The 23578-nt window shown below is 40.8% G+C and overlaps 1 protein-coding gene across 1 annotated transcript; it reads right to left on the reverse strand.

The window, feature by feature from the left end:
- Positions 1–179: 179 nt before the first annotated feature.
- Positions 180–18945, reverse strand: PDIA6 (protein disulfide isomerase family A member 6). The gene is made up of 13 exons (XM_015824040.1): positions 18838–18945; positions 14339–14480; positions 13370–13427; positions 10654–10780; positions 10001–10107; positions 8386–8522; positions 7621–7735; positions 5203–5343; positions 3895–3979; positions 3732–3804; positions 3252–3410; positions 2561–2657; positions 180–1116 (listed from the first exon to the last, which is right to left on the reverse strand). The coding sequence occupies exons 1-13, from the start codon at positions 18869–18871 to the stop codon at positions 1042–1044; spliced, it is 1350 nt and encodes a 449-aa protein (XP_015679526.1). The 5' UTR covers positions 18872–18945; the 3' UTR covers positions 180–1041.
- Positions 18946–23578: the final 4633 nt, after the last annotated feature.

A 23578-nucleotide genomic window follows, 5' to 3' on the forward strand; every position in this document is an offset into this window, starting at 1 on the left:
GCTGGTTTTGCTATGATGCATCTGGCCCACGGGCCAGCAGTTTGATACTCCTGCCCTAGAGTAAAGTGAGCCTTTTTTAAAAAAGAGAAATATTGCTTTTGGGGGCAGGAGAATATAACACTGATACTTGGGATTTTTCTTATATCCTTCCAAAGAAATCACATCTTCTGCTATAGGAGTATTATACTTTACAATTTAATATTATACTAAAATTAGTCTCAAATCATAATTCTGGTCTATCTGGGAACATTATTTGTCAGAGACAATGAGAATTAGCTGATCGCTTACTATTTTTCTTGAGTTACCACGAAGGAACATTAGTCCTTAAAGATTCCCACTGCGTCAAGATAAACCTATCACACATTACCAGTAAACATGGCATTTCTTTCAATTCTACAGAAAAATAACAATTGAAAGTATTTAGAGAGAATCCGAGCACCCGGTTCATAAAGCTTAGTTAGTTTTGTGTGAAACATTTCACTATAGTTTGTTCAAAACAGCAGAATTTTAAAAGTGACTGCCTTAATACGAACACACAGACATGTATCATAATATGGCTTGAAATACTGCACTCATCTAGTCAAAAGGAGATCTCTGCACACTGTACAACACTGACACAGAGTCAAAAATATTGTTTTATTCTTTCATTGAAATGAAAGCTATATTGCGGGGGAGGAGAAAAAAGAATCCACATTTTAAAACTAAGCACAACAAAAGTCTCAAGTTACAATTGACCACCACATGCCAGCTAGATAAAGAAACAAAAAAAAAAAAAAACCAAGAGCATTTCAATGAAAGATCAATGTTGTTCTCAAAATATCTGTTGCACCGGATACAATTTCACTCAATAAAAAAAATTCATAGAATTTGTGAGATATTTTTTCTTAAGAGATGCTCAGTTCACTGATGACCATGTCTCCAACCGCTGCTCTTTCGGCAAAAAAGGCCACTGGTGGATAGATCCGTGTGATGCAAAACGTTCTTCTATCCAATCCAACCGCAGCCCATTGTCTCTCAAGAAACAAAGTTATCTTCAGGCTCTCACAATTCATCCTTCTGAGTATCCCAGTCATCGAGATCTATATCGCTGAGATCAATATCCTCTTCAGCTGGGAGCTGTAGACAATGGGAGTGTGAATTGATGAGGTGTTTATCATGTATCGCCATACACTTCTTAGAACAAGTTTCAACCCCCCCCCTAAGATGCTGAGAAAATTCTGCTCAAAAGCAAACAACGCTACTATTAGATAACTTCTAAAGAGACCTAAATCCTCTCTTGTGCTTTTTTAGTTTGTATACAACCGGCAAGTCACTTTTCTGACCTTCCCTTAAAAGTATAAATTACACAACCACCATCTTATTTTGAAGGTAAGATTTTTACCATTCAGATAAGTGATGCAGTTAAAGTGGAGTTCCATCACCCACAACACCATTCAATCTCGTTGCTGTTATTTTAACTCTTTAAAATCAGCGGAAAAATTAAAGCTATGATTAGTGTCTGATGGTTAAGATCAAAATAACTGGGTTTACACTGCATGCTAAGTCAAATGTTGGCTTAACATGATAAGGGAACTGGGCTACATGTTTATTTACAGCTCTTTGGCTTCTTGATTCTTGTTCTGTGTCCTACACTCAAGCTGCTAAATGCCTACAGAGATGTACAGCAAAATCATCCAAACAGTAAACCAATGTTAACTCAAAAATGGCCAAGGCATTATTATTTTATCTTTCTACAAGATAGACTGTTTCTTTTTCATTAAGCAAACTAGGATTGAAACAAGCCCAGGTATGACATTTTGTGTGGCTTCAGTGAACTATGGAGCAGAAATTGCATATAAAAAAGTAGAAGCCAACAGCAGATTCTAAGCCAGTGTTTCTCAACCTTGACAATTTTAAGGCATGTGGACTTCAACTCCCAGAATTCCACAGCCAGCAATGCTGGCTGTGGAATTCTGGGAGTTGAAGTCCACATGCCTTAAAATGTCAAGGTTGAGAAACACTGTTCTAAGCAAACAAAGTTGAAAATCTACGTAAGCTTTAATGTAATCTGAACAGCTGGATAAACAAGCAAAGTAGGAGTGACGTTATCAAGTTCCTCTTTATAACCCTTAATGCAACAATGCTAAGAGTACTTGAACATTTGGTGAGCAACCTGCATCAGGACAGGAAAGAAAAAAAGAAAATAGTCTGCACAGGAAGCATACCAGAATAGCTCAAACAGGATACAGAAAATAAAATTATGCCAAAAATAGATAGGTAAACAAACGTCAACACTTTCAGCAAAATCCAAAAGAGAACTAAGATACAGAGCCAAGTATAGAACTAAGATGGCTTCTCACAGATAAGGTGGGTGATAGAAAAGAGGAGAAATAAAAAGAAGCAGCAAAGTTTTAATTAAACAGATGTTTTGAGTACAAGCTTTAGGGTATATACTGAAGGTTTATCAGGCTAGCTACATACTGAGAGATTGACTTGATAGTGAACCAACTTTTAACACTTGAACCCTAAAATGTCCAAACAGGTTCTGTATGAACAGAGAGATGAAAACGGAGTCTCTTACCTCACCATCTTTGCCATCCCAGGGCTCCACTGTGTTAATTTTGGCAAAAGCGCCTCCACCAACTGGTGCTGTGGACCCTCGTCCAACAGAAAGTTCCCTAAAAATTGAATGAACATTTAGAACGTTCTCTGGTGGTTCACATTTGAGAACCAGTTTGGCCTAATGATTAAGGCAGCAGGTTAGAAACTTGGTGATTATGAGTTCTAGTCCTGTCTTAGACATGAAAGAAGGCTGGGTGGGTGACCATGGCCCAGTCACTCATTCTTAGCCAACCCACCTCACAGGGTTGTTGTGAAAAATAAGAGGAGGAAGAAGTAGCAGCCATGATCACCATCTTAAGTTGTTTATAAAAATAATAAAAGACGGGATATAAAATAAATAAGCCTGACGTGATGAATTATATAGTGAATAGCACTGACTGAGACTGGTAACTGGCCCACCTTCCCCCAGTTAAAATTTCATGAGATTTCAGTCATTTCTTTAAAAAAAATGGGAGAGGAGTTAAAGTAGAAAAAGATGGGATTCAGGAACGCTCCTGAGCAAAACAGTCTTTTTGTGTTCAGAAAGGAAGTCAACAAACATGCTTACAAAGCAATTATTTTTCCCTCTGACTGACAACTGCACTATTTTTCATTGAAACTCGTCAAGCACAACATTCGTAGGATTTGAGGTACCAACGACAAAGCCTTACCTCAGGAATTCATTAATCCCCTGATCACTGAAAGACCCTTTCAGGAGAGCGAATTTCATCTTTCGGGCATTAACGGCTGCCATGGCTGGATAGCCAAAGCCACCAATACCCAAAGAGCTTTCGAGGTTAGACTGCGCTCCGGCTTCTGTCCACAGCCACCTTGGATAAAAAAAAAAAAAAGAATTAGGCGTTTATCTCAAAGCAAACCACAGAAGATCACATTTCCCTACAGTTCCAGATCCCCTGGCATCACCCAATTTCTGTTGCAAGCTGCAGAGCAAAAGGGGTAGAGACAGTCGATCAAAACCGGCTGATTTCCTTAAGTCTCCCTTACTCCAGTTTGTAAGCATTGTAGGCTAGTCTATGTTGGCCAGTAGCATCTTTGTCATGGAGTCACTATTTTCATTTCAATAGGAACACAGTTTGGTCTTCCCCCCTGCCCCCAAACCGAAGCACCTTCCGCTATAATCTGTAACTTACCCCCACATCTTCCTTTTGTATTTGTCTGCCATTTTCAACATGACGTCCAGGTAGGCATTTCTACCTGCAGCTCCTGTTTAACAGAAATCATAAAAAAAAAGATCACGTTTGAGGCCAGTATAAAAGCCACAGGTAAGGGAAAATACTGTTTTGTCCTTCTTACCTGTGTCAAGTATATGGGGCAAAACAGAAATGATACAAAGTTGGTGAGCATCACACGTTTGCTTTAAGACATCTTCATTAATAATCTAGGAGAGACAGATTTACAGATTCAAACTCCTGGCAATTAAAGAGTAATTACTAACTTGGCTGATGCAACTACAAAGCTAATTCTCCTACCAGGTCGTCTCTTGCTCAATATATTTTTTTTTTAACATGGTTAATTTATTTGCCCTGATAGGAATTTCTCCAGATCTCTATGCAGGTAGTCCTCGACTTATGACAACAACTGTGCCCAAAATTTCTGTTGTTAAGTGTGACATTTGCCCCATTTTTACAACCTTTCTTGCCCCACTGCAAGTGAATCACTGCAGTTAATAAGTTAGTAACCCGGTTAAGCGAATCTGGCTTCCCCATTGACTTTGCTTGTCAGAACGTTGCATAAGGGGATCAAATGACCCCGGGACATGGCGACCGTCATAAGTATGAGCCAATTGCCAAGCATCTGAATGTTGGTCATGTGACCCCGGGGATGCTGCAGAAATCATAATTTGGAAAACGGTCACGACATTTTTTCAGTGCCACTATAACTTTGAATGGTCACTAAATTAACTGTTGTAAGTCAAGGGCTACCTGTATTCTGACATCATTAAGACTTTAAAATAATTTTGATCTACAGAGCTAAGGCCAGAAGGATGCCAGAAGTTTTCTTAATTCACAAAGTTCACAACAAACATTACTAAAATTAGGGCCTACTGATCATGCCATTCTTGCTCATGACCTTTCAAAGGGACTCTCCCTCCCAAAGCTCTTTGCAAGCAAACATCACTGTATCAACGCAGCTCAAATTGAAATAAGGGCAGACATTTCAAAAAGGGGCTTGAAATTTCCAACCACACGAATTTAATTAAGGCAATAAGAAAATTTTAAGATAGTTTGGGATAAATTCAGGAAGAAATCAAGTTTAGTTTTATTGCTCATTTTCAAATAAAACTTTGATTTGAACTATATATATATAGTTAATTTTATCAATAAAAAGCATCATAACAGCAACTTTTGTTATTGAATTATGATGGCTATGTAGCTAAAATAGGACTAATGGAGTGGTGGGGAGTAACCACCCTGCACAGGTTTTGCAGAGGAGAAAATATTAAGAGTTCTGTGAGTACAAAATAACTAAGAAAGGGTCTGAAATGGAATATGGAGTATTTTGAAAGACTGCATGACTGTCTCACTGGACAGAGGCACTCCATACTGCAACATTGTGTTGCGATTTCCGTAGGAAGTAACTGCTTGATCAAAATGAGGATACCTCTAGGAGTTCAGGCGCTGGTGCATTCTCTGAAAACAGGTCCAGAGCCCGAGCAATGATATCTGTTTTTGTCCTTCCACCATCATAGTCAACAGGTTCTTCTCCCTTTTGGAAAATTTTTATTGTTGGAAATCCACGGATCTGAAACACAGAATCAAAGAATTCATATCAGAGTGAGCACAAAAGGTAATTCACCTTGGTATTCGGTGAACTAAACATTAAAATAAAATAGTGCTTAGCGTCACTGAATGTCTGCAAAATCCAAATTCTCTAAAATAGCTGGTATGCAAAACTATCGCAGAAAACATTACATCTCTCTCTCTCTCTCTCTCTCATGCATTCATAAAGTATTCAGACCTCCAGTTTTGTCAATTTTGTTATGCTGCAGCCCGATTCTACAGTTGTTGAAATTCATTCTTTTCTCATTAATCTACACATGGCACCCCATAATGACAAAGTGAAAACAGAATTTTAGAAAATGTCTGTAAATTTATTAAAAAGAAAAAACTGAAATATTACATTGGCATAAGTATTCAGACCCTTCACCAGTACTTTGTTGAAGCACCTTTGGCAGCAATTACAGCCTCGAGTCTTTTGGGGCATGGCACGACAAGCTTTGCACACCTCGATTAGGGGATTTTCTCCCATTCTTCCTTGCAAATCCTCTCAAGCTCAGTCAGGTTGGTGGCGACTGTTGGTGGACAGCCATTTTCATGTCCCTCCAGAAATGTTCAATAGGGATCAAGTCAGGGCTCTGGCTAGGCCATTCTAGGACATTCACAGTGTTGTCCCTAAACAACTCCTGTGTTCTCTTGGTTGTGTACCCAGAATCACTGTCATGTTGGAAAGTGAACCTTTGGCCCAGTCTGAGGTCCTGAGCGTTATGGAACAGGTTTTCATCAAGGATACTTTGCTCCATTCAGCTTTCCCTCAACCCTGACCAGTCTCCCAGTCCCTACTGCTGAAAAACATCCCCATAGCATGATGTTGCCACCACCGTGCTTCACTGTTGGGATGATATTGGGCAGGTGATGAGCAGTACCTGGTTTCCTCCAGACATAACGTTTAGAATTGAGGCCAAAGAGTTGAATCTTAGTTTCATTAGACCAGAGAATCTTGTTCCTCACAATCTGAGAGTCCTTCAGGGGCATTTTTACAAACTCCAAGTGGGCTTTCATGTGTTTTGCACTGAGAAGAGGCCTCCATCTAGCCACTCTGCCATAAAATTGGTGGAGGGCTGCAGTGATGATTGTCCTTCTGGAACTCTGTCCTGTCTCCACACAGGATCTCTGGAGCTCAGTCAGAGTGACCATCGGGTTCTTGGTCACCTCTCTTACTAAGGCTCTTCTCCCCCGATTGCTCAGTTTGACTGGGCAATCAGCTCTTGGAAGAGACCCGGTTGTGCCAAACTTCTTCCATTTGAGAATTATGGAAGCCCCTGTGCTGTGAGAAGGACCTTAGTAAGAGAGATGGCCAAGAACCCGATGGTCATTCTGACTAAGCTCCATCTCTGTGTGGAGATGGGACAGAGTTCCAGAAGGACAATCATCACTGCAGTCCTTCACTGCTCTGGGCTTTATGGCAGAGTGGCTAGACAGAAATCCCTCTTCAGTGCAAAACACATGAAAGCCCATTTGGAGTTTGCAAAAAAAAACACCTGGAGGACTCTGAGACTGTGAGGAACAAGATTATCTTTAGTGCAGCAGCAGCAATTTTATTGTAGTCTTTCCCAGATCTGTGCCTTGCAGTAATCCTGTGTCTGAGCTCTGCAGGCAGTCTTTGACCTCATGGCTTTTGCTCTACTACAGTATGCATTGTCAGCTGTGAGGCCTTCTACAGAGAGGTGTGTGCCTTTCCAAATCATGTCCAATCAATTTAATTTACCACAGGTCGACTCCAATCAAGATGTAGAAACATGTCAGCAATGATTCAAGAGAAATGGGAGGCACCTAAGCTAAATTTCAAGTGTTGTTGTTGTTGCAAAGGGTCTGAATACTTATGCCAATGTGGTATTTCAGTTTTTTCTTTTTAATAAATTTAGACATTTCTAAACTTCTGTTTTCACTGTGTCATTATGGGGTATTGAGTGTAGATTAATGAGAAAAAATTAATTTCAACAACTGTAGAATCAGGCTGCAGCATAACAAAATTGATAAAAATGATGGGGGATATGAATACTTTCTGAATGCACTGTATCTATCCCAATGTTTTAATAAAAAAGTTCCTATTATGGTTTATACAAAAGATGCTTTCATACCTGCATTTATTTATTCAACAATGCTCCAGTATGTAAATCCTTAAAACATTCCATGCATTATAATGCTGCCATCTTAAAAGGGACATACTCTCCCTTCTGTGTTATTTGGGAGACAGCAACTAATAAAATGAATGCTTTTACCACTCGCACTATATACTCACCCCATACCGACCGGCTATTATCTGGTGCACGGTAGCATCTACAGCAGCTAGTTTAACTTTTCCCTTTGTTTGCTCCTTCACTTCAGTTGCAGCTGATGCCCACTCTGGCTCCAAACTGTAGAAGGAAATGCATGGTTACATGTGGCCGCTTTCCTTTTAAAAAGAACAGCAATAAATTACAACAGCAATTTACAATTAAAAACACCTTTTTTTAAAAAAAGAATGGTTAAATTATGATAATTCCCAGGTGATAGTTGGGCTCAAAATTACCACAGGTTGGTTGCTACTTACCTAATTAAAAAACATGATTGATAACAACTTTTGCTAAAGGATCACAATGACGGCTGAATAGACCTCAAAAGGGTCTTATGACTTGACAACCTGGGACTACATTAGCCCCAATAACCATTATCAATGATCAGATTCCAGGAACCGGGATGCCTGAAAGGCCTACTCCTGCTTTACAAAAGACTAGATTTTCACCAGTTTTGTCTTAGATGACAACAGAGTAATGAGTTCAGAGGAGTATCATATTAAAAGCAAAGGAAAAGAAAGAAAACCCAAGGTTGCTTAAACATGGCTCACGTACCTCCAGAGATTTCAAGCATAAGCTGCATCTCTGTATTTGAGAGCTCCACTGAATCAAATGGGGCTAACCTATCGGTAGATTGCATTATCAATATTCTTGCACCCAACTACTACTCAAACAACTGGTTTCCCCTAGTATGTACTTATGTAAATATGCTGTACAGCCAGAACACTTACTTTTTGCAATGTCCACACCATGGAGCATAAAATTCTACCAGCCAGATGCTGTCACTGTCGAACACATTCTTATCAAAGTTATCATCGGTCAGTTCAATCACATCCTTTTTGCCGGAGCTTCCACTTTCATCACTGCTCTATTAAGGAAACATAAAACGGTATTTAGTACTACAGATTTTACTTCAATTCTAATTATTGATTACAACCGATGGGATATATGCTTTCTAGCAAAAGAAAGAAAGAAAAAAGATTAGGATAGAAACTTATATATAATGTTTTAACTTATAAAGAAAATAATCCATCTCTGCTTGAAATCATAAGTCTGTACAGGATGGAAAATGTAAAAGCGAAGTCAACCATCAATTATTCAAATTGAGTTTTTCAACAAGGAACATCTTGATGCTCTAGTAGTGGAACTAATCAGTAGAGCTTCACTTCCTCTGTTTCAGCAGCTGTATGTGTTGTCCTGAGAATGGGGAATTTAAATAAGAGTAACAGACTTGGACCTTGGAGGTCTTCCAGTCCAACCCCTGTGTTCAAGCAGGAGACCCTATAGCAGTGACGGCGAACCTTTTAGAGACCGAGTGCCCAAACTGCAACCCAAAACCCACTTATGCATCGTCGGGTGCCGGGTGGGTGTGGCCCATTGGGTGGGCATGGCTGTGGTGGTAACAGCAGACTGGGTGGGACTAAAAAGTTCAATCAATCAATTCTAACTTTGCAAGATCTTTTTTTTCCCACGAGAAGTTGAAATTGACTTATTGAACCTTTTTTTTTTGTACACGGTGGCAGAGCCTAAAGCAAAAAGGTTTTATAAAACCCAGCTGAAGGCCTAGGACTGGGACGACGGCACGTGTGCCCACAGAGAGGGCTCTGAGTGCCGCCTCTGGCACCCGTGCCATAGGTTCGCCACCACTGCCCTATAGCATTTCAGACAAGTGTCCAGTCTCTTCTTAAAAACCTCCAATAAAAGACTTATATGGCTGCCTGTCTGAGATCTATGCAGCCTAGAAATCTTGCCTTCTTCTATGAGTCTCTTTTAATTTATTTATAGCCATGATTCCTTTATACGAAAATTTAATAAAGAATTTTTAACAAGATAAAAACAATGAAATATGAAAGAAGAAACAAAAAGGCAAAGAAAAATATTATGAAGTGGCTTCTAATCTCCTTACATTGTATTTTCCTTCTTCCCACATTCTATCCTTTTTTTAATCATCAAACCCTTAAATCACAAGTTCATACGTGAAGGTGTTGTTCTTTCTCTAATGCTTATAGCCCTGATTTCTAAAGCATCCGTACAATGGAGACACCGGAAGTCTGAAGAAATTCTTTGCCATTCATTAACTCTCCAATTCTTTATTATCCTGTATCCATCAACTGTCATTGTCTACCCCTTTTATTCTGATAATTGTCACTATCCTCTACTAAGAGCTCCACTTTTTTTTTTTTTTCAAAATGTGACCCATTTAAATGAGCAAGCCAGTTGACCTACTAAATTTTTCACCCCTGCCACAAAATAAGCCCTTCTTAAAGCCATCACTCAAATGCCAATGTTACTAGTCGTCCTGCGACATCTTTGTAATGAGCAGGAGGCAAAGCCTAAAAAGGGTACCTGTTTTCCAGAACTGTATCCTCCACCTCTGCCACTAAGACGATCATTTACGAGTGACCGGACGGCGCTTAAAGCAGAATCAACAATAGCATCACTGGTCCTGCCTCCTGAGACACAAATGAAAGGTAGAATGCTAAGTAATCATGAAAACTCCACATATATCAACATTCACATTTTCTTTCCAGCAGCGCTAGCCACCATTTCAGCTCCTTTAATAGAAGGAGGCAAAAAATGTGTGGCTTCTTGGTGTTGCACCAGGACAAATCACTGGAGGCTTCAGCCTTGAATTGGAAATCCAGGTTTTAACTAATCAGTATGTTCCCTGCAACAGGGGTGGTGAACGTATGTTTCTGGATGTTCTGAACTGCAACTCCCACCCAGTTCAGCCAGAAGTGAGGAACTGAAGTTCAGCAGCATTTGGAAGACCACAGGTTCCTCACTTCTGCTCTACAGCAAATACTCAGCTCTTCAACCAAATGTAATGCAGCCATAAAAGCAGGAAATTCTTAGGAATTCCAAGTCACCGAAAAAAGGACCCAATATATTATAGCAGTCTTTTCTACTTAAACTAGGCTTGTTGTGAACAAGAGAAAAAAAATCAGTTTTGTTCAAGATGCATATCAGCAAAAAAGAATGTGTTTTCTTAAAAATACCTTGGTAGTCTTCTGCTTTGTGCTTGTTAGCACCAAAAATCTTGATAGTGGGAAACCCTTTAACACCATATTGACCACCAAGAGATTGATGTTTATCTGCATCAACTGCCCCAACTTTCACAACACCCTGGAAAAAAGGAAAGCTTTCAGGTTAGAGAAACAAGACAAAAAAAAACAACAACTCCTCCACAAAGACAAGGTAAAAGTCTGTTTTGCTGAGTTCACACACATCTGCTGACTTTAGCCCCAAACCATGGATATGTCAGTTCATATACACATTCATTGAGAAATGTTGCTTTTGACTTAAATATTGCCTTTGACTAAGCCGTTTCCTGAACTTAGAAGAATTATTCAGCTTGAAAATAAAGGATGATGTGTTAATCTTCCGATTCATCCTTTAAATGCAAGAAAGTCATGAAGACACGCACCTACACTAAATATGTTCTCTGTCTTTGGGAGCATCCTATGTGGTTTGCCATGACTGCGATTGATCAAGACAATATTACTCAGGCAGTTCTCCAACAGCAAATGCCGGCTCATTAGGAAGTCAAGGTGTTGCTCACTGATTTCCCAGCATTACCAGGCTCCCTTCCAGTAAATCTTTTAAGAACGTAAATATCTGCTGTATGTAATCTCTGATAAAAAATATATAACGTAAATAGGGTTGCCAGCAGTTTCAAAATACTGATCTGTCAACCATAAGATTTAGTCCAATTTGCAAACAAGCAATACACCTCTGAAATAATATATTTTACAAGACAAAATCAGAATAAAAAAACCCAATAGGGCACAAGCTAATTATAAGAATCCTGGACAGAAGGTGTAACAGAAGAACTGTGGTCCGAAGGCCCTTCTATGGCAGGGAGCTTCCTATCAGCTTCCCAGTAGCAAGCCATTTGCCACTGCAGCAGGGAAAACATGGGAAGTGGTAAAGTAAATCCTGTCACTGCTCCAACCAACCTGGATAGAACTGGCTCTGAAATTATTCTGTGGAAAGTTTACAGTAATGCCAAAGTCAAACATCTTATATTTAACTTTATATACAGGAGGATAGATAGGCCCTCTTTTGACACACAGACTTCATTAGGCATAATAAATAAACATCATCATCCATAAAAATGTAATAAAATGAGATAGCCCTGGAGAATTTTTTTTAAACAACTCAAAAAATGAAGCTAGCACCCACCAGGCCTCATGGTTCTCCCCACGGCAGTAGTGGGTAGTGTGCGACCTTCAGAGGTTATTTGAATTCCAATTTTTATCAATCCTCATCAATGTACCCATTTTAAGGAATGGCAGAAAATACATTCAAGAGATGAACAGGCCACATATTTATTTTTTAATCAAAGAAACGGGACATCCTAGAGATTGTATTTTCAATGTCATTAATTTTTAAGACTGTTAAGATGCTTATTCGATGACAGCCATCTTCTGCTAACAAAAGTACCAGTTGATGGGTAGAATACCTGCTTTTATTGCACACAACCCAAGTTTTATTTCTACTATCTCATGTAGCCTGAGAAAGACCCAGAACTGCCGTTCCCTTTGAAGCTGTTCAGTTAGATGAAACAGTGCTATCTATCGGTGGCCGAGAATCATTTAGCTCAGTGGTTCTCAACCTGTGGGTCGGGACCCCATTTGGGGTCGATCGACCATTTCACGGGGGTTGCCAAGCAAGGCTGTCCGCCATTTTTTTTGTCTGCCATTTTTTCCCCTTTTCCGGCGGGTGCCTTACCTCCCTTGGGCTGGGCCAGCTGGTGGTCGGCCTGCTCCGTCTCTGCCGCTTGCCAGCTACGCCTCGGCTGGCGCAGGGGGCGGAACCACGCATGCGCGGCGCTCCCGGGCAGGGAAAGTCGACTTACGACCGGTTGGGGTCGTGGCATTAAAAAGGTTGAGAACCACTGATTTAGCTAGACAGTAGTTTCACTGGGCTTTATCATATCTTAATGTACAAACCGAAATGGCTCAGCATTATCTATGAACAAAGGGATTCCATTTTATGCAGTTGCAGGCTAAAAACCTGAAAACAGTATGAAGGCATGAAGCTTAGGCTAGTCTCTCTCTCTTTCTCAGTCTTAAGAAGAAGGCAACTGCAAACCACTTCCAAAAATCTGGACAAGAAAATTTCAGGGACTTGTGATCAATGAGACTCAAGACTGAATCAATCATGCGTGTGCACACACCACACACATTTCCTTCCCTTCTTATGCTCTCAGAAAACAATAAACCCTATCAGCTCAGCCATAAAATACTTGAGAAACCAAGAAATGTTGATAAAACTGGGAGAAGATGCTGGGAATAAAGCAAAAGGCTCTGGGAAGCAAGACCAGTATAAGATAGAGCCATTGTATCTCCACCATTATCAGGTCTGCTTTTGCTGTCTCTGGTACTAAAAGTAAACAATCTGAGTTTCAACAGAAGGGCAGATTGGTCTCTGTTATAAAGAAACTCTTGAGGAAATCTGTGGGTGAGGAAAAAAAAATCTCCTTTACAGCACGTGAGGTAAAAATATTCTAACTTAACAGTAGGGTGCAATTAAGGATAGGAGAAACTCAGGCTGAACTATCTCTTCCTCCTTTATGGAAATTTAGAAAGTGACTCTAGGCTTTCTTAGCCCAACTTATCCTACAGGTTTATTGCATGGGAAAAATTGGAGGAGGGAAAGAACAAGTAGGATGTAAATCTAATAAAGATTATTTATGGATATGCTACTCACTTTTAAGGCAGTTGCAGCTTTCTTCCATTCTGCTGTCAATCTTTGGCAATGGCCACACCTTTCAGAAGATAAAAATAAAAATATAATCTTCCAACATTTGATTTATTCCAAACCAAAAAGATTTTTTATATGAATCCTCACACTGAAAACTGTATAAGACAGCATACAGTGGTTATATTCCAAGTGATGTCCCCGACTAATTTTTATTTTTCTAGCATTCCATGCTGTTTGGAACCAATGTTTCTTGCTACAACTTCCCATTCATGTGTAACTTTGCACAAAATTGAAAGAGATATTGATGGCTAGACATATCTCTTGTCCTTTAAAAAAATTAACAAAACCTAACATGTCTATACAACTAATTGAAGTTCAACACATACAATTCAATCACAGATTTTCACAGCAGGCAGGTGACATTTTGCTGCAAAAGGTACAGATCCTTTCTCCCAGAAAACAACAACAACCACCAAAGTTGGCAACCATATATACTTTTGTAATAACATAAATCTTCTGAAACATGAGAATAAACTGGAGTTGTAGAGCACGGTTATGACTTGTCCAGCCTTCAACAAAGATTTACACTCTTATTTTATCTACTGAAAGATGTGGGAGCAGCATTTATACTGGTATCACCACTAACACATGCAGATCTGCATTTAATAAGGATGGTTAAGGCTTATCTCCATCAACTCTCCAGGGATGCTGGGCCTGTATGTTGACTGTGAATTTCAGGAATTGCGATACCAACATCTCCGAAGGACAGCAATGAGAAAGGCTGACCCTTGTATTCCTGCACACCATCTCACTTAACCATAAGAGTAATACAACCAGAACAGTCCAGCTAAAAATGTTGCTTTGAGATGCAAGACACCAGTTACGGAAATAACATAGCTAAAGTGTACACGCGAACAAGTGACAAACAGAAAAACAACAACTATTTTTTTTCAAGGCAGCAGAGTTAATACGTACCATGGTGCATAGAATTCTACTAGCCATAAACTATCACTCTGAATAACCTCTCTGTTGAAATTTGTTGGTGTAAGTTCTATAACATCATCACTGGAAGAATACAAGCTGTTAACAGCCAAGAAGAGGGTGCAACTTACAGTACCTAGGATGCAAACAGAACAAGATTCAGATAATTACAGACAAGTATTGTATCTTTTGGGTCAAAAACAACAGCTAAATTAGTGGTAAAACAATGTCGGACCACCCAGGTCCGCTAAACCAAAAAGAACAAGAAATAATTTGTGTGCAAAACATTTTAACAGTGAAATCTCCTTTTGAGTAGGAAGCAGCTCTGGCATTACAAGAATTTTTCTAACCTCCCCACAGACATTTTTGACCTGTACTTATAATCAGAAAGTCCTTCTTCCAGTAAGATCAGAATACTAATGGAATATAGTGAAGTTAGAACAGATAAAAAAAAAGTAAAATCAGAATAGATTTTAGGATTGGAACTTTTCCTGCTAATCTGGCGCTTCTAGGCAAGTGTGGCCGCCTGAATTAAAAAAAGTAAAAGGCTATTTTTCTCATGAAAACATGCCTACTCATCAACAGGCAACATATATCAAATATACACAAAGTAAGCTCTTCCTGCTTAATCCAGGAATACTCTTGATTTTGTGGATAAGCAAATTGGCAGCTTCTCCTACCATGGGCGAGTGGGCACTGTCAATCCGGCTTGGGTGCATGGGGCCTGCCAATCTTGTCAGTTTCTAAATTTGCTTTGAACTCTCATAATCAACCGTTCAAATCTTTCCGACTTCATCCTTTATACAACTTAAATCAGGGCTTCCTGCACACGCTGGATCCCTTTGGAATTTGGCTTCATTCCTAAATCCATTTATAGGAAAATAAGCTCCATTAGACTGAATGAAACCATTCCCAAGGAAACAGGCCTGCATGTGTTGACTCACATACTATATTGTATGTGGGAGTGGTTCTTCTGCTTTCAACAGATTACACCACATTTTGTAACACTGTTGAATTGCATGTTTTATTATATTTTTTACTGCTATGTTAAGGTGGTATGTTTAAATTACCCTGCTTTGGGATTTGAATGAAAACTGAACTTTATTAGGATAATATGCCATATGTTGCTGTTCTTTAAAGGCTCTGTAATAAAATCAAGAAAGCAAGTTTAATCTCTTGTCCTCATTAGGTTCTTTTTGGAAACATAATCTTTAATACCCAAATATTAATTTAGAAATTAATATTTGGGTATTAAAGATCAGTTGGCTGAACCATTTATTTGAAGGTTATTTTGCAATAGTTAGTCAGCCCCAAAATGTATCCATCTTCTAAAGCAGGGGTGTCAAACTGCCGGCCCGCGGGCCGGTTTCATCATACTGGAGCCGCGCCCACCCCATTGCCGGTAATGGCAAAAAAGCTCCGATACGTCACGCGACATCGCGAGTTTGACATGTCTGTTCTAAAGTAACATAATGTACGTGAAAGCACCGAGGAGCCTTTCACATTCTAGTGAGATGGGTAGCAAATAAATTTAACAAATAAACAGAAGATAGTCCCTGGAATAGAAATCTGCATGCGATTAGGAAGACTGATCATCAGCAGGCTGCATAGCTGAAGCATTCCAATACAGATACCATTCAATATAATTGGAAGCACTTTTATTTCTGCAAGACACCTTCCTAAACCAGAAGCTCTTGGAAATTTACACACAACACTTGTTTTAACATGCAATTACCATCCATACCTCAATCACTTGATTTATATGAAGATAACTACAAGTCTGATCTAATGCCTGGAAATGTATATACATATGTATATATTAGAAATGCCCAACATTTGTATTCAGGAACTGGAACAATTCTATACATCCCTAAAAATAATTTATATGTGTTTGGGACTGCACTACAGTATTTTTCCCCCCCTTATGATGGGGAAAAAAAGCCTCTCATCACAGAAAGTATCTTTGTTCAACTGAAAATGCTTAACAGCAGGAGCAGGAAAGCAACAGGGTGCCTGAGATCAATCCCATTCCCACCCACAGCAGGGTTTTCTTTTAATATGCTTTTTAATTGAAATGAATAAAGTGCTGACATACTGGAAGTGAAGCACAAATCTCTTGCATCAATCTAATTTACAAAACTATTTCTGGACCCCATATAGACTGTAAAAACATGAAAATCAAGTGTGGGTGCCTGCAGCCCTGAGTTCTGTTTCTCCTGCCTTGGCTGTCTACAAAGAGCTTACAAGGAGCACCCTGAGCAGAGGCGTCCTTGGGAGGTGAGGGGGCACATGATAAAACCAGGTTTGTGCTTAAGTTCGGCCCCTTTTACACATGTATCATGACATTACATGCCCACACAAAAGAGGCAGGGCTTCTGATGTGAGCGCTGCATTGCCATTTTGATGAAAGCACTGGCTCCTGCAGATACCTCCAATCTTCAGGTGGGTTAAAAAGGTATCTAAAAAGATAGTCATTCTAAAGCAGACGTGTCAAACTCGCGACGTCACATCGCGCAACGTATCGGGCCTGTTTTGCCATTGCCGGCAATGGGGTGGGCGCGGCTTCCAGATGATGCATCCGGCCCGCAGGCCGGCAGTTTGACACCTCTGTTCTAAAGCAAACTTTTCTAATGGCAATCATTTTGCAAAGTTTCCATGTGTCCACTGACCCTAAAACACAGGTGGTCCTCGACTTGCAACAGTTCATTTAGTAACCGTTCAAAGTTACAACGGCACTGAAAAAAGCGACTTATGACAGTTTTTCACACTTACAATCATTGCAGCATCCCCATGGTCACATGATCAAAATTCGGATGCTTGGCAACTGACTCCTATTTATGATGGTTGCAGTGTTGTGGGATCATGTGATTCCCTTTTTCAACCTTCTTACAATGGGGAAGCCAGATTCACTTAACAGAGGCAAAAAAAGTAGTAAAATGTGGCAAAACTCACTTAACAAATGTCTATGGAGATTCTCAGTCATCTGGGTCATGGTTGTCCCAAGGTGCTTTTTCAAGAGGCAACTGGACTTTCTTCTTTTTTCTTTGAAGACCTTTCGCTTCTCATCCAAGAATCTTCAGAGCTGAAGAAGCTTCTTGGATAAGAAGCGAAACATCTTCAAAGAATCACTGAACAAATGTTTCAGCAACAGATGTTTTGGACTCAATTGTGGTCGTAAATCGAGGACTACCTGTATTACCTAATCCTGCCTTCTCTATGCTAGAGAAATGATTTGTTTCAGAGTGGCTACTTCACATACTTCTGTTCTTATTTGATTATCAGTGCTAAAAAGGTCCACAACTCTAACCAGGTCTGGTGCCCTCAGACAAACGATTCCAAGGGGATCGAAGGAGATCAACAGGATCTCCTTCTATTCTAATGCGAGGAGCACAACAGCACTACCTGAGACCCACTGCAGCAGGCACCAAGCTAAACCCAGACTTCAATTTCCATTCGGCCTGCATCTAAATAGCAGGGTGCAAAACACTGTAAATGGGAAGAGCTCTATGTGAACTCGAAACAGCCGATCCGAGTCGAAACTGCCCTTAAAAGCATTCCTGGCAGGGTCAGCCCAGCTCGTTCCCAATCTTTCGGATTGGAAGCATTTTGCACGTCCCAAACAGGCGCCTGGGTCACCCCGAGAGCCGCCGAAGAAAAGGGTGGCAAGCCCGCCCTTCAAACATGCCTCGTGGGGCTGGACTGTCTTTTCCTCTTGAATAAAGCGCAAAAAATATAAATACTGCAAAAACGGGAAAGCACGGGGAGATACGGGAAGGACCCCTGGCCTTTCCTATTTGTGTAGCGTATAGCATAGATCAGAGCATAAGGAGCTCTGATCTATGCTATACGCTACACAAATTATATAGAAGGAGCACATCATAGAAGGAGCACATATAGAAGGAGCACATAACATAGAAGGAGCACATATATAGCACATATGTGCTACATATAGGAGCACATATATAGCACATATAGAAGGAGCACATAATATAGAAGGAGCACATATATAGAAGGATCACATAATACAATGGCTTTCCTAAAATTGGGTGAATAAAAAACAAAGCAGTTGCGTGATAAAAGCCATGCCTGGGGGGGGAAGGAGGGGGCAGAACCCACCTCGCAAGGAGCAACCACACAAATGTAGAAACCACATAAGCCGCCTTAAGAAAAAAAACACCCCGATTTGACTTCTTTCCCAAGTTATCCCTCGCATCTCCAAAACGCTTCTTCAGACTGTAAATTAGACAGCCCGATCGCTCTCCGCCTTTAAAGGACCGGCTATTCTAGAACGATATGCAGCAAATTAAATCTAATAAGAGCCCCAAGGCTGGAGAACCTCACGCAGTCCATTGAAGGCTGACAATCGGAGGGGGAATTTCTTAAGCCGACCCACCATTAACCCTCCAGACCCGTCCTCGCTTCCACTACGCTCCAGATCCGGAGCCTCTTCTCCAAGGCTGCGCCTCCTTCCCTCCCTCCCTCCTTCCAATTACCAAGCAAAAATCGCTTTCCACTCAACGCGCCCATGTTGCTCTCCGAAGACCTCCGACACAGCTCACGCCGCCGCGATTCTGCCGCTCCTCTCCCAGGAGAGCAGCAAATGTTTCAGCAATCCCCGCCGTGGCTGCCGCGCATTGGTTCTCGCCGCGATCCCTCTTTTGCATAGCCAATGGGAAACGGACGGGTCAGGCCCGGAACGAGGCGTGGAAAAGTTCGGATGGGCGGGGCTAATGAAACCTCGGCGAAAGGAAAGGGAAAGGGAGTGAGGGTCAAGGGGTTGCAGCCGGCGCCGCTCGACCACCCGCTTCCGGCCTCTCTTATTGGTACTCTTTGGTTGAGTGGCCATAGAGCTAGGAAAAGGGGAAAAAGAAGACGTGGAAGGGAGGGATTTGCGGAGCAATGAAACTGCTACCGCGGCTTTAAAGCTTGGCGCCATGCAGATAAGCTAGGAGTCCAGTTCCCACAATTCTCAGTTGGGCTGGTGTGGCATTCTGAGAGGAGTCATCCTTACCCTTGTGGAGTGTATCCCGAGCTGCAATAAGAGAGCCTGTCTTTGAACATTTTTGCAGAAAGTAAAGGTCGAAAACCCAAAGGTGCTTTTTCGGGAGGCTATTGGGCTTCCTTGTTTTTCTTTGAAGACGTTTCGCTTCTCATCGGAGAAGTTTCTTCAGCTCTGATTGGATGGTGGGAATGTATCTTGGATGAGAAGCAAAACGTCTTCAACCCCCCCCCCCAAAAAAACCCCAAGAAAGTCCAGTTGTTTCCTGAAAAAGCACCTTTGGGACAACCATGACCTGGATGACTGAGAATCTCCAGTAGACATAAAGGTTGAAAAGAGTTTGAAGATGTCTGATTCAGCCTTCTGCACTACTCCCCATACCCTTTCTACCTACTTGTAAGATGGCACTTCATAGATATTTGGGGTTAGCATTATATTTTTATCCTGCCTCCCATAGCTCAATGTGGGAAACATACCTAATATTTCTGCCTCCTATTTTCCTCACGATACCTAATAAAACGCGCACACACTATTATAAACCTACACCGCACAGCAATGATTACATGAATCAAGTATGGGAAACCAAGGACAACAGCCTGGCAACTAAATCAGATTGATGTGTCAACACTGATGGTAAAGAAAACCCACTTAAGTTTGACCCATTGCAAACAAACAACAATTTCGTTATAGAAGCTATGAACACGAGTACTTTGAGATTCAACTTGTATCGACCTTTAAGAAGCTTTTTGTTGTTAGGACAATATTTGGATTAGGAACTAGCTTGACTATCTTTATTTAGCAGGTTTTGATAGTTCATAACAGGAAAGCATACAAGCATGAAAATGCATTTCTGAATACTATGAGAATAGATTTCCTTCTGAAGAGTGGACTTGTCAAAGTCAAAAGTTTATTTCAGTGACTGATTGCATATAAAATTCTAAAGTCAATATATGCTCAAAAGCGAACAACAGTATAACATATTAGTAAACTTTAAGTGATAATAGCCTTCCAACCAGTATCTGTCAAATGTGATAACAGTGAAAAGAAACTGGGTGAGCCCTTCATCTTGGTTAGATAAAAGATAAACAATATAAATTCATGGCTGTTCTTTTTCATTCTTATTGTTGATCATAAAAAGAATATAACAAATTATAACAAAATAAACAGAAACAGTCAGGGCGAATGCCTTCGTCAATCTGTAAGTCCTTGAAGGCTCCTACAAAGTTAGTTCCTTGGATGCTAAGACATGTGAACAAGATGATTACTGCTACGCCCAATACGCAGGATCTCCGTTTGGAGGAGCGTTTGGAGCAGGTTGGTTCTAGGAAATGGTTAGAGGGCGGTTTCTCTGTCTTCTTGACCATTGCCGACAAGCAGATGGTCTGGATGGTCGTTTTCTTGTCCTATCTGAGCAATTTGCTGGGTGCCTGAGGTAGAATGTTGGCATCTTGATCTGGATCTAGAAGCTCATAGTGTTCTGGTCTCTATGACATCAGGCTGTCTGGATGAGCCAATAACTCAGGACCCTTTAGCCAGATCGATTCTGTCAACTGTGATGCAAGAATGGACCTGTGTGGCCTGGTTCGCAGGGTGGCCTGATCTATTTGCATATACTGCCATTCCTCAGGGCTTGAAGATTTTTTAATCCTTTCTACTCTATTGCTTACATAGATGTAGAAGTGTCTGCTTTGGTTGTAGATGCAGCCGAACATAGGTTGGTGAGTTTTATGGCCAATACGGCACTGCAGAGTTCCAACCTTAGTACGGTGTGGCCTTGTTGTATTGCTAGTTTCACCTTTCCAGTGACGAAACTGACGTAAATGTGGCTCTCCCCGCCATAGACTCTGGTGTATCCTACGGCTGCTATCACCTTCGTTGACGCATCTGAGAAGGCATGCAATTCTTTCTTTTGTACGGCGGCGAGTGAGATGGAGACATACGTGCGTTGCACGCGGATGCTTTGGAGACAACTTAGGGATGTACGCCACATCTCCCAGTCTTGCTTCTGTTCTGGCAGCACAATCGGAAAGGCTTTCGTGTGTGGAGAATGAATAAGTTTTCAGTCTATGAAATTACTTGCCCTCTAATCTCATGGCAGTTGAATTTGCTCAGGAGCTCAGGAAAGGTTGGGGAGCTCTGATCTAATTCAACTCCCTGCTCAAGCAGGAGACCCTATATCATTTCTGACAAATGGCTGTCCAGTCTCTTCTTGAAAGTTCCAGTGATGAAACTCCCACAACATCTGAAGGCAAACTGTTCTACTGATTGATTGTTCTCACTGTGAGAAAATTTCTCCTTATTTCTAGGTTGAATCTCTCCTTGATCAGTTTCCATCCATTGTTCCTTGTCTGGCCTTCGGGTGCTTTGGACAATATGTTGTCCCCCCTCCTCTCTGTGATAGCCCTTCAAATATTGGAACACTGCTATCATGTCATCCCTGGTCCTTCTCTTCACTAGACTAGCCATGCCCAGTTCTTGCAGCTGTTCTTCATATGTTTTAGCCTCCAGGCCCGAATCATCCTTTTTTGCTCTTCTCTGTACTCTTTCTAGAGTTTCAATATCTTTTTTATAGTGTGATGATCAAAATTGGAGGCAGAATTCTAGATGTGGTCTTAACTAAGGCTTTATAGAGCGGTACTAGTACTTCAGTGATCTTGATTCAATCCCTTTGTTAATGCAGTTGTGGGAAGTCAGAGCCCCAGAGAAGGAAATATTAAAAGGGCAGAAATATATATTTCCTCAAAAGTATTTTAAAAAAGCAGAAACCAACTTTGCCCCCAACCAACTATCCCAAACAGGAGCTAGCCCCATACAGATGCAGATGTAAAACCATCAGAAAGTTGAAGCCAGAGCAATCAAGAAGATAAAGAGAAAATCTGCATGCCCCACCCAAACTCTAGGAGTCATTAGCCCCATCACCTGGGAAGCAGGATATGATAATAGGATTAAACCACAGATATCAAGGCCTAGAAAAACACTCAGAAATATCCTCAAAGTTCATGCCACAGGAACAGGAAACTATTCCAAACAGGGCTAGAGGGGGTATAAAAACCTTCTACTCATGTGCTCTTTTTTTTCTTTTCTTTCTTCTCCTCTGCTCCTTCTTGCAAGGACCATCTTTCTGCTTCAATAAACTGTAACCTTCCCAAAGCAGTCGCCATGTTTGCTTATTTATTCCAGGCTTGGATGAACCAGGATGAAGACTTTACTTCTATCACAGTTTAGGATTGCATTGGCTTTTTTGGCTGTTGCCGCACAGTGCTGGCTCATAGTTAATTGATTTGCACTAGGACTCCAAGATTTCTCTCACAGATACTTACCCTCTCACAGCTATTGAGGTTTCACCTAATCTGTACGTGTACTTCCCTCCCTAGTTATTTCGCCCAGCCTATGGAAAATGCCCAATCTTTGCTTGCATTTTCCCCTAGCAGTGTCTCACACAAGCTTTTGTACATATTTTGTGAGGGAAGCAGTTACTACTTAATGGGATGTAACATCTGTGCAGAGAGAAAGGGGAAGGATCTCTTGTAATCTTTTTCTGGAGCTTCATGTAAGGTACCCCAAAGGCCAGCAGGTGGCAATGTTTGCTATGATGCAGCCATATGTCAAGAAGGCCAAATGAAGTGAAGTCATTTTGTATATTGCTTCCGAAAATGAGAGCAGAGGGCAGCATAAAAATACTTCAAAGGTTTTACCTTGACATTTGTTCTTTAAATCAAGAACAAATGTCAACATTCAGAGCAAAGGTAAAACAACCTGTAGATCTGACATAAAAAAATTATCCTATCAAGGGTTCCCAATCCTTTTTTAATTTGGCAGTGCCTCACATTAAACCAGGAACCGCCATAGGATTATCACTGCCTGCATTCAGTATGGTTGCACCATCACATCAAAAGGATGCATTCCAGAAGATTCATACCAGTTCAGGAGCAGAACCAAAAGGATTAGAACAGGATCAACTGATACTAGAGAAGGAAATAGTGACCTTTAGCAGCCCACATAATTGCAACAAGACAAAATACCAATGCAAAGCAAAATGCATCAGGTTTTCGGCTGCGGTGTAACATCTGAAAAAAGCCAGAAAGTTCTTGCTTCCTTTATACGTCAGGATAATGGAATTAAAGTTATACAGAATAATCTCATATGGGTCTCGTCAGAATCAAGACTCTCTGCCTGACTTTGGTGAGGCTGCTTTTCAGGTAGGTGGTGTAGGATTGGAGATGTAGGGTACAGTC

This window comes from Protobothrops mucrosquamatus, unplaced genomic scaffold (genome assembly GCF_001527695.2).
Source record: "Protobothrops mucrosquamatus isolate PMUCROS unplaced genomic scaffold, P.Mucros_1.0 scaffold2091, whole genome shotgun sequence".
In the NCBI taxonomy this organism is placed as follows: Eukaryota; Metazoa; Chordata; class Lepidosauria; order Squamata; family Viperidae; genus Protobothrops; species Protobothrops mucrosquamatus.

Excerpts from the sequence above, each read along its gene's own strand:
- PDIA6 (XM_015824040.1), bottom strand. The coding sequence starts at position 18,871 with ATGGGCGCGTTGAGTGGAAAGCGATTTTTGCTTG. Across the intron at positions 8,523-10,000 it reads GATACAGTTCTGGAAAACAG|AGCAGTGATGAAAGTGGAAG; the intron begins GTACCCTTTTTA and ends TTTCCTTAATAG. Across the intron at positions 1,117-2,560 it reads GGGATGGCAAAGATGGTGAG|CTCCCAGCTGAAGAGGATAT; the intron begins GTAAGAGACTCC and ends CATTGTCTACAG.